Here is an 11,903-nt window from a genome sequence, read left to right as displayed (position 1 = left end):
CTGGTATTTCCTTTAAGTTCTGCATTGCTAAGAACCAGCCACAGTACAGTTTCCTAGGAACTAATGAAAGCTGGATCTAACTCTTAGTGGATATATAGTGACTTGTACTCTTAAGCAAGTGTAAAACTAAATTCAGGAGTTTGTTCATGTTTATAAAATAAAATGAAGAGGCTATGAGGTGAGAACAAATGTGCTGCACATTCAGTTTGAATTCCTTTTCCATTTTGAGATGAACAGATGCTTCTGTGTGGATGAGACTCAAGGGCTGGTGCACACAACAAGCTGCACCCATCTTCTGGTTGCTCTCAATGGGAGCAGAATGAGATAAAACTGCCCAGCAAAGTCAATTGTTGTGGCCTGTGATGGACACAATGTCCACATCCTCAGCTGGGCTAGCTTTACTAAATGAGCATCGGCTCAAGGGATGGCTGGTATGTTTCTGAAAGATCTGGGGGTGCGAGATAAGATGGAGACTACAGTGACAAAGGGAAGGTTGGGAATATCAGGTCTCAGGAAATAGAAAATGTCTCTTTTTCCTTTCTTTTATTCCCAGACCTAGTATCGTTACTTGGTTATCATTCCTTCCTCATTTGCTTCGACAGTAACCCAGAGGGGGACTGTTGGGGTAGGGAATACCACCACTGCTGTTTTGATGTTTTAAAGACTGAACAACTGGCAGATGTTTTAAGATCACTCTAAAGTTGGGGATATTAAAATTTGGTCAAAGAAAGGAGCCCAAATTTTCTCATGGAGCTTACTGCCATTGTGTATCACAAGATGTGTGGAGTATCTGCCTCTATCTATCATCTCTTTGCTCTAGCTGTTATAGCGTCTTTCTTTCTATCCCTCTGTCAAATAAAACGTAGGTGATCATTATAGTTTTGGACAAGTGCATGTTTCTACATTGATTCTTTGTAGTATATGTATGTGTACACATACATGAGAAGAGATATTTATTTCTGTGGGTGTATAAAATACATTCGTACATGCTTACTAAAAGATAAGTGTTCTTTTGATGCTTCGCTGTCTCATGTGCGGAAACAACACCTTTGACAATGTGATGACGTCCAGCATTATTTTGGGAAGGCTGGGCAGCGAGGGCTGTGTTGCCATTTAATGCAAGTGGGTTGCAGGTCTTTACCTTCGAACTCTGGTGCAACCTGCTAATGCTTGATTTTGCGGAAGTGATCAGAGAAGAGCCTGCAGTGTTATGACAACAGACGTTTGAAAAAGCAATGTCAGAGTTTTCCTGAGAGAAGCTGCAATTTTATTACTGAATTGTTGATACCTTTTAATGTTTTGAATTAGTAAAGAGTTTCAGAGATGAGTATTTTAGAGAAAACAGTAGGAGTATTTTTGTTACTTTTCAAAGGAATTGCCTCAGAAGAGTTCAACTTGAGAAAGAGAACCCAATGGGCAGTATTTCCATTGGGGAGCCTTTGGTGAATGTTAAATCATTTATCTTTTTCAGGTAAAGCCCCTCCACGGTCTTCAAGCTTAGCATAAAAAAGATCTCAGCTTCTAATCCATGGAGGTTAGTTTAACTATGAGGCATGAGAAAGTGAATGAATTATGAAACCTCAAGTTTCACACAAATTTTCACAAAACCCTTGTAAATTGGGCCTGTAAGTTTAAGTGCATTAGTTCTTTTCTTTGTAAAACTATAATGCAATAGCTAGCCAAGCAAATTAGTCTTCCAATAAGATTCTATTACAGATCTTTTTTGAAAGCAATAGAAGCAAATGTAGGAAGGTGTACATTTCCTAAATTAACAAGAGCCTAGAATGAGGGGGAAGGCTACTAGCCATGAGTCACAAACCAGACGTATAATTTATGCCATGGAATACTCAGAAAATGCTGCATCTCCTTGATAGTGGCAAAATTGTGATTCAACATGCTGTTCAGAAAATAAGATGTACAGAAGTTTCCTTTAAGAAATCAGCCAATTAGCCAGAATATGAAGGTAGAAATTGTTCCCAATCTGGAAGTAACAAGAGCAACCAGAAATTATGACTGGATTTTGTGTTTGTCTAACTGGTATCCAGGCTTGTCAATAATACTCTGCTTCTCATGAGAGCCCTGAATTTGTTAAGGAAATAAAATAAAAACACTAATGTTATTCTTTATGTCTTCGATGCAGGTAGTACACTGTACTACACACCTGAGCTTGTTCAGGTTGTGATGCACAAGTCTGGTCTTTGTTGTGTGTGCTCTAGTTTGATTTAAGCATAAGCCAGATAGTCACTTGCATTCACTACGAGTGTTTTGCTTTGCAGTCTGGTCCAAAGGCCATTGATGAGAGTAATAATCCTTCCATTGACTTCAATAACTATTGGATATGTTATCCAATATGTGCTAAGGATGTTTAAATTAATTTAATCACCATGCTTTTCAGGAAATATATTTTTTTTATTAATGCTCCCAGTAAATGACTACAAATAATAATACCTAACACTTATGCAGTGTCCTTTATCCCCAGGATGTGAACATTCTGCATAAAACAGAGTTAATATCAAGCAAAATTATGTTTAACATTATGTGACATGTAAAAGAAAATAAGTTGAGAGAATCAGATATCTCCAACACAGAAATGATTGAAAAGCTCTACATTCAAATTAAAATATTGATTCCCTCTGTGAGGATCTAGACAAGAGTCATTTAATGTGCTGTGATGTTGAAGTGTTACAGTGATGATATGTTGTCAGTACTTTTTTTTTTTTTTAAACTTTTGCTTTCTGGAAAGTAAGCTAAATGCACCCTGGAAGTGTAGCTGAACCAGAGGTGAAGGTTGGCGGTCAGGCTTTGTTTGATACTTGGTTGTTTCCCATGTGCTATCCCATAAGGAGTTAAAGTGTTTGGGGAAGGAGGAAACAGAACAAGTATGTAAGTGTTTAGACTTCGCATCATAATTCCTGCTGGGCCCTTAAGCACAATGGAATCTCCTTGTTTTAAATTTGGGGGTTGAACAGAGAGAGCCTGGTTTTGGCTGCAGCCCAAACATCTCATTGTGCAACTCAGTTGAAGGAGACTGCTCATATACAAAGAGCTTATTCTTGGCTTAGCTAGAATATAATTTTTGCCACTAAAATGACCAACCTAGGGACTTAGTGAATAAAAGTGATTCGTGGTTCTCCACAACTGGGATTATTAACTGTGTCAGTTAGGAGCACTGGCAAAATGTATATAGATGAGAACAACGTTGAACAGTTAATTTTTAAATCACTGCCTCAGTGCAGTGGTAATATATGTTACAATCCCTGAGAATGAGCAAAAGGAAATTTGCATTTATTATCTTCTTTTTCAACATTTTTTATGGCATGTGCAGTACTAAGGAAAAAAAATCTTTCTGCAATATTCTTCTCATCTCCTGACTAGTTCAGCAGTGGGTAATATAAGCAGATATTTCAGAAGAAATCCATACATGGATTTTTTTCATCACTCAAACTTCTACTTAATACTTGAGGAAAATGGGATTGGTGGCATGGTAAGATCCCTCGTCGAGGAATCAAGTGTGACACTCTAACCAAGCTCATAGTGCTGCCTTTCTCCCATCTTCATGGCCTGCTGTTAAGGCGTCTTTGGACTGTGGCACAACTTGCTGTATTGAGTGAAAAAAACCCCAAACATAAGTAAATGTATAGTTGGCTGTATCCTGAAGTATCTTACATACACTGCTACTAACTCATTTAATTCCAGACTGTAGAAGTTAACCATCTGCTTGAACAGGAACTGTACTTTTGCTTTGTTTTTATCCTTTGAGTCTTGTAAAGTAATAAGCATGGGGAATAAGATGTTTTAGTTCTCTGCTGGTCATTTCAATGGAACATAAAGGTCAGTAAGAAGGCTGGTACTTTGGGGCTCTGTGGGGTGAGTTAGAACAGGAAGAGAGAGGAAATTAGCTGCGTATTAATTATAGCTTCCAGCTTATTTGTCCAGCTTTTTACAAGTGAAAGGGAAAAGGAAAAAGAACCAAAAAAACCCACTTCATGCTTCAAAAGAAAAAGTATAATAGCAGTGAAACACAGATGAGTCAGTATTTATTTAATAATTACTGGAATTCAAAGAAAAGCACGATTCACAAATACAACCAGCCCGCAGACAACGGAAGAATCCTGATACTTAAGAATGTGGCAATCATGTCTATTAATGTTCTATAAGAAAATATTTTTGAATGATCTTTTATTTGAAGCTACTGTAGCAATTGAGTGGGTAGAAGCTTTTTATTTTCTGGATTCAGATGGTAGATACCTCAGGTCAAACTGAACCCTCTAGAGAAAAGTAATTGGAGTTACACTGGAGTGATGATTTGGTGCTATATGTTTATTACAGACTACCCAGCTTCTATTTACGGCAAAACTATGGGTCAAGGGGCTGACAGAGCAATAAGATACTTAAATAAACTGTGTGATTGCAATTCAAATGCTCAGTAGCCAGTAATTGCATGTTCATGTTTTGCATGATATGAAATGTACAAGCCCAACATCTGTGACATAAAACTAGCCTATTTCGCTCCTAACATCCATAACTGATGCAATTTAAACACTTCTCTGAGAGCATATTTAAGAAAATGGGAAGCAGTGCACAAGTGTTACTCATGCAAGTCTGTTTCAAGAGATTCTTTGAACATAGTTATTGATAGGTTTTTCTTACATAACATATGCAAAATGTAATTGAAATTAAATTAAATGTCAGCATGACACCATTAAACAGCTAACATTTGCCATCTTCTAAGACAACTATTCTGAGCAGTAACTTCGTAATCAGGAATTTACTCACTCTTTTCCTTTATTTTTTTTTAAATATATTTTAGACAAATAAAGGCGATGCCCTTGCAAACCGTGTCCAGAACACATTGGGAAATTATGATGAGATGAAGGACCTGTTAACCAACCATTCCAACCAGAGCCACCTTGTAGGAATCCCAAAGAATTCTGTCCCACAGACACCCATTGACAAAAATGAACAGAACTTTTTCCCAGAACCAAGAAACAGGATGATCCCATCTCATCAGATCAGCGGCCACTCATCGACATCAATGCCTCCGCCTTCTTCATTGTCATCTAATTCTACTTTGCTACACAGTCACCAGAGCAGCAGGAAGTCGAGGACAGACTGGTCACGTGGTGGTCACAACTCTAGTGGGGCCCAGCCAAGCCAATCCAGTAGTCAGCAGAGTCGGACAAAGCATAGCTCTTCCCATGACCAGCCACAGGGCAGGTATGAAGACCTCTATAACTGTCAGAGTGAGCAGCATAAAAGTGGAGGAACTGAGGAAGCAAATTCTATGGCAGCATCTTCACATTCGAGGAGGCATACTCATTCAAAGACAGCAGCTGTAGAACATACTTACAAAGAAAACAGTCATTCGAAGTCACCCACAGAGCTTGAGTTTGTAGGTCATGGTCCTGGATCTCCACTTCCTTCCACATCTTTGTTATCTGCGAGCAATGGTCTTTCGACCCAGAATTTCCCACCAGGACTTCACTGTAAAAACAGCATGGTCCAGCAAAAGCCTACAGCATATGTCAGGCCTATGGATGGTCAGGACCAGGTACCCAATGACTCACCTGAACTGAAACCTCCGATAGAAATTGAGAGTGGATATGGAAATCAGTCCTTTGGAACGCTGCTGGAAGGAAAAGTGAACACACCTAGTTCGAAGAACAAAGTACCAAAGCTCAACATTCCTCCTGTTACTGAAGTAAGTAGTTTAAAATATCTTCTCTCTTGTACTGCTTGAGTATTTCATGCACTGAATATTTTCCTCTGGAAATATGCAGTTCCATTTCCTGGAATTATGGTCTAAAACGTTCCTTTTTTTCAAGACCGTGCATGACTACTTTTGGCAAAGTTTGTTGTGATAGTCCCAGCAGCAATATTTAATGAAGTTTTAAAAGCACAGTTTGGAATACTAACATTGCTTGTTTCCAATTAATATTAAAAGGCTAGATCTCTGTTGGATGTAACACATTTATACCAGCTAGAATTCTGGACAGAGAACTCTAATATCTCAATTCAGCCGCAGTTTTCACTCTTCTTGTATTTTCAGTTAGGAGCTAGTTTGATAGAAAGATTGCTCTTTTAAACTCTAAGGAAAAATGGCAGTGTTCAAATTTCAGTGGTACTAAATAGTTCTACCAGTAAGGAGTTTATTTGCAGAGTTTGCTAAATTCCCACTGCTTTTAATGGAATTAATGTGGCTTAATTTCTGATTAATGCTTATGAAAATTTGTCTCATTAAAGCTTTTACGCATTTTGAAGAGCTCTTAATATTGGGATTCAGTCCCAATCTCTGCTACCAACAGTTTAAGCTGTTGAATTTTGTATTTCTGGTCAGTACAGTAGTCCTGTGAGGAACATTTTAGTTGGATCATATTTGTGTCCATTCCAAGCACAGATGTATAATAAGGATACCAATTGAACTATTTATACTCTCTATACTTTTTCTCTTATTCTGAGTTTCTCTAAAGCAGTAACCTTTGCAAGGTAGGTTTATAGTGTACGTATGAGCAGAATTGCAATATGGGGTTTTCATAGCTTTCTGTTTTCCCCAAAATATTTCCCTGCTTGGTAATATTTTTATACTAGGAATGAGGAGCGATGCATTCTTAAACCACTTTATTGCAAAAGGTCAGCTTTTTCTATTGGAATAATTGTTTCAAGCCAATAATTTGTTTGACTATTTAAAAACTTGATGTTATTTATTAACATTCCAGGCAGCAACAAAGACTGATGTGTTTTGCAGTAGAGCTTGGAATAATTTTCTGGGAACTGCATCTGAAAACAGTAAAAGGCCTATTTATATCAAGTGGAAGCTGAGGGTTGCTTGCAGATGGTGTTTTATTAGAAAATGTATTTGTTAATAAACGTAGCTTTGTACAAGATTACTTTACAGATGTTTCTGTTTATTTTTACCTTAGGTTAAAAATATGCTGATGTAGATGGCTTCATAGTCTGTTGCGATTTGTCGCTAGCATTGTTTGGCAAGTAAATAATTGCATGCAAAGGAAATAATGATGTTGCAAAAGCAAATACATTTTTTCACTTTTGCCATCTATTAACACTATGAGTCAACAGAGGCACTTTAAAGTGCAGCATTAATACAAAGTATTTTGGGAAATAGAATGTACTTTTTGCAACTTGTATCAACTATTAAGAATGCATTTTTTCTTTCTTTAATTTTTGAGTGAAATCCTGGCACTGTTGAAATCAATTGAGTTGTTAGCAATGTTTTTTGGGCGCAGGATTTTACCCACAGTTTTTTGCGTAGCTCTAAGAACCTCTGATGTGAACTGTTGTTTTTGGAAATGTTCCTAGTCACACAGATTAAAAATTACATTGTGAATTTGTTGCTATAGCTGTGTAGTGAAAAGTATAGGTGTATAATTAATTTCATTTATGATCAGATAAATGGTAAACTGTAGGCACTTTAGAAATGAATGCAGATAATAATCTTAAAACAGTCTGCATTATAAGAGCGAACAATAATTTGAAGAGGGAAAGAAACCCCAAAGCTGTGTTAAGGTGATGAATAACTTTCCTTTCCGATACAGAACATATGACAATAGCCAGACTGATGGATCTTTTACAGGCAAATCTCCTCCTGAGTTTGGAGAGCTGGATTTTTTTTTTGCCTGTGTCAGGACTGTGAACTTTGGCCCTCTGTGTTTTTCCACAGATGTGTATCCTGAATTTGATTTACCCTGCGTTCAGCAATAAAACTCCTTCCAATCCAATGTTATAGATAACTGGTTTAGTTTAAGCTTAATCAGAACTGACAGTGCACACCTGTGAAACCCATAACCTTTTCAGAATGACTGCAGCGAGTGGCTCTGTTGTAATCTTTATACAATTGATGTGGAGGCTTATGATCCTTCGGTGGTGCTTATCAATTTATGAACCTTCCCTAGCCACCTCGAGCTGTAGTGATCTGCTTGAAACAATTTTGCTCCTGCTCCATGGGTTTCCATCCTAATGCTGTTCCAGATGGTGGTGGTGATCTTCTTCAAACTAGCAGTAGGAGAGTTACTTTTGGGGGGCATGTCTCTATAATTTGTTCTGTGGCTCTCATGTATCTTTGAGTCCATTTTTTCAAGTTGCTGAGTGTACGCATAGAGATTGCACACCAAACGTTTTTCAGTGATTTCTCTCAAAATTTTGCATGCTCTTAAGATGAGGAATTCTGTGAAGAAAGAAAATTCCTAGGTGATGGTCCTGCAATAATGGCATCTATTAAGACCTGCAAAGTTGGGAAAGAAAAAGACAGGTTTTGCTATCTTAAGGAGGGGGAGGGGAATAAGTAACCAAATATTGGAACAAGCAGATTTAAAAGATGAGTTCAGACTGATGTGGAAATATGGTCTCATTTATCATGGCTTAATGGAATAGGATGTTGAGTGCCCTGGAAGCATTCTGCCATGTGTAAGGAAGTGATCAATTTTATAACATAATTTGTGTCACTTGAGGTGTTGCTCTAAGAATCTTTGCTCCTTCACTGGGCCCAATTCTGCCCTCAGAGATGTCCATCCATCTTTCAGCTCCTCTGCAGTGGACAACATTGTTAATGCCTTGCTGCTGGCGTGTCTCCACTGTGCAATGGATTGTGGTTTAGCGATTTCTGAGCTTGTAGAGATTCATGGTAAATTCACACAGACTTAACAGACTGGGTCAGGATGTAGTGTTAGCAGCACTTATGCACCCATGGACTAATCCTTGCCTCTGAGTGGATGCTGTTGTGTGATTTCCAGACCTTGACTCACCCACACAGAGCTGGTTCAGACCTGTCTGCACCATGCCTGGCCGTTTCTGATAGAAAAGCAGGAACAGCAGAGCCTCTGTAGACTTTTAGTTATGTCCTGTAAGGATTTCTTTATGATCTTGTGATCCTTTTGATTTCTTTTACCTTTCTCCTTCATTTTACTTATCAGTATTGTTTTCTAAGGGTGAAGGTAAAAAATCTTACGGTTTGGTGCCTTGAGCAAAACCCAATGTAACCAGTAGCACCCAGGCTTGCCAGCCTCTGAGATTCAGAAATTGTGAAGCAGACCTTTCAGAACTGGGAGGCCATAAGGCCATTGTGTGACTTCAGGGGGACATGCAGAAGTGCACCAGATATCATGACATAGAAATGATAACAATGGCCCTGGAGCTAAAACTGATAGAAAAATTGATAGAAAGCCTCAAGCTGTAAACAGTATTTCCTGTTCCTTTCTTACTAACTCTCTTTAGTCTGTATTTACGTACATACTTACATACATATATATATTAATTCTGAGCTTGCATTTAACATTTGGTAAATCATGGCAAGCCTGGGACATCCCAAAGAGCTTTTGTATTATGTAGAATTCCACCTACTTGAATTGTATGATGGCAGATGATTGTTACTTACCACTCAAAGAGAACTGCATAGTTAAATCCTATGCATGTGTTCAAAAAAGTAGAGGTTAGAGACCACAATAACAGCTGATCCTCTCTCTGCTGCATTAAAATCCAGAATCTTGATCCATATATGTATATTTAAACCTCTAGGAATCAGATGCTTACAAATTATTTCAAATTGACTAACTCAGCAGGAGATAGCTGAAAGAAAGCCTGTACTTTTTAGATTGGGCTCAAACACAAATTACTGAGAGTACTGAGTAAAGCAAAGGGTTTTAAGGTCTGTGGGAACATCAGAAGATGCATTCCTGGAAAATCGTATGCACAGTTCTCCAGAACAATGCATGGATTTCCAATAAATGTTTAGGGACGGGAAATCAAGGGCAATTGAGATAATGTTTGATTCTCAAGGCAGAGTTTTTAAATCTCACTGCAAAATTGGCCTCACATTGCTACAAAGTAGCAAATGCTCATATACCAAATTTTCCCAAAAATACAAAGCTAGGAACAAATCCAAAAGGCCTACAACATCTATGTCACCACCCACTTAAGTAATAAAAAATGAAGAACTTCTATTTTCACTTTACTTCTAGGAAAATATTTTGACGAGTTCAGTATACTGCAAAGCGATAAGCTTCTGTTACGTGTTTCAAATCATTCTGTTATCGCTGCATGTATTGATTAGCTTAGTACTTTCTGAGCTGGCTATAAAAAAGGCTGCTCTCTTTCTGCATTAAAGAGCAAGAAAAATTGACAGGTAGATAACCATATTGATTGAACCTAAATAGTAAATGCAAGAGGCTTATATATGACTTATAAAACTCTTTATAGGAACCAAAGCCATAATATCTTTTTTTAATTAAATGGAAAGTAGATGTCTTTAATTAACCACCCCCACACCCATTTGATATACACGCTACTCTAGTTGCCAACTATAGTACATTACTATAGTTGTGGGCAAGTCGCTTTTTTCAGATGCAAGCTTTAGCAGTTCCCCAGACTTTGAGCTCTGAAGAAGAATGGACTGAATCACGCATTAAGCTGAAATCCCTTTGCTTGGTTCATATTTCAAAAGTCTGAGGCCAAAAACAAACCCAAAGAGCAGTATTTCTTGCAGTATTACAGGTTACAACCATATGTTTTTCATTTGTAAATACTGTGAGAAGTAATGTTCTTGTGATACTTCTAAATGAAGACCATATGACACCACTCGACTGAAGACCTCTTATTGTGGCCTTTCTAAGGCTACTGTCCGATTGCTTGGACAATTGCTAGAAGAGCGATTTTGCAGCGATAGCAAGAGGATAGCTTGCTTTTTTTAAATCACGCATAAGTAAGCATATTTAAGGCCTGATTTTGAACCACTGTGACCAATGGGAGCTTTGCATTTCACATCAGACTGCAGAACAGGGCACTTTAAATCAGTTGAATAGGTGTGGTTAAAAGAACTGACCATGTATATTTGGTTTGGGGAAGGAAGGGTTAGATAGCTTCTTTCTCACTGTGCATGTTAGTGGTTTTTTGGTTTTGTTTTTTAAGCTACTCTTAATCTTTTCTTGCTGGGAGAAGAAAATTTCAGTGAAATTACAGTACCTCTATTTGTGAAGAGTCAGTCTCATGGTGTCTTGAAAAGTTTGTTTTTTTTTTTTTTAACCTTTTTGAAATTCCCAGTGCCAAAGTAACTGCTTATAAGTGGCTTGTATTGGTCCAAGTTAAGTGTAAGAAATATTGTTATTCAAATGGTGTCATATGAAGTGTCACAATGTAAAATGACATAAAAGGCTTTGGGGAGAGCAGTAGTAGAATTTGTTTTGCTTGAGCAAAGATGTGGAGGCATCATTTAGTGGCTGCAGGAGGGCTTAGGGGGTATTTGAAATTCCCAGTGCCAAAGTAACTGCTTATAAGTGGCTTGTATTGGTCCAAGTTAAGTGTAAGAAATATTGTTATTCAAATGGTGTCATATGAAGTGTCACAATGTAAAATGACATAAAAGGCTTTGGGGAGAGCAGTAGTAGAATTTGTTTTGCTTGAGCAAAGATGTGGAGGCATCATTTAGTGGCTGCAGGAGGACTGTAGGGTGTATTCATAAATGGTAATAGATTTGGTGTGTGACTATGGGACAGTCACTTTGGTACTTCTCAAACTCATTATAGCCAGTTTAATTTGTAGAGGTTTTTTAATCAAACAGAAGGCAGAAATCTTTATCGATCCTGTTTCTCATTTTGATGGGTGGTCCTCAGTGCTTTGGTGCATCTGACTAGGAAAGGGAGTTATAATATTTACTCTTCACTCTTAGAGGAATATTGTTCGGATATCTGATGGAAAAGCATTATTATGGCTGCTTTTCCATAACTAAAACTGCATCTTTTCTTCTTCCTCCCATTAATTTAAGGAAAATATCACAAGCCATATAAACAACAGTGCTAAGTGTTGTAATATCTTCACATTGACTGGTAATGTACTTTTTGAATAACGACCAGGAGTTGGGTAGAGCTAATTTTTCAGCATCTCGTTTCCATCCATCT

At 37.8% G+C, this 11,903-nt stretch overlaps 1 protein-coding gene across 1 annotated transcript in view; it reads left to right on the top strand.

The window, feature by feature from the left end:
* The first annotated feature begins 3,454 nt into the window (after positions 1–3,454).
* The window catches only part of AFF2 (AF4/FMR2 family member 2), a 251,957-nt gene continuing 243,508 nt past the window's right edge, over positions 3,455–11,903 (top strand). Inside the window, exons 1-2 of the mRNA XM_019471047.1 lie at positions 3,455–3,484; positions 4,811–5,701. Of these exons, the coding sequence (XP_019326592.1) occupies positions 3,482–3,484; positions 4,811–5,701 (894 nt within the window). The 5' untranslated portion in view covers positions 3,455–3,481. The remainder of the gene's footprint in view (positions 3,485–4,810; positions 5,702–11,903) is intronic.

The sequence above is a fragment of the Aptenodytes forsteri genome, unplaced genomic scaffold, assembly GCF_000699145.1.
Source record: "Aptenodytes forsteri isolate BGI_AS27 unplaced genomic scaffold, ASM69914v1 Scaffold143, whole genome shotgun sequence".
In the NCBI taxonomy this organism is placed as follows: Eukaryota; Metazoa; Chordata; class Aves; order Sphenisciformes; family Spheniscidae; genus Aptenodytes; species Aptenodytes forsteri.
The sequence above is the reverse complement of the archived record's forward strand: the minus strand, read 5'-3'. Positions and strand labels throughout refer to the sequence as shown.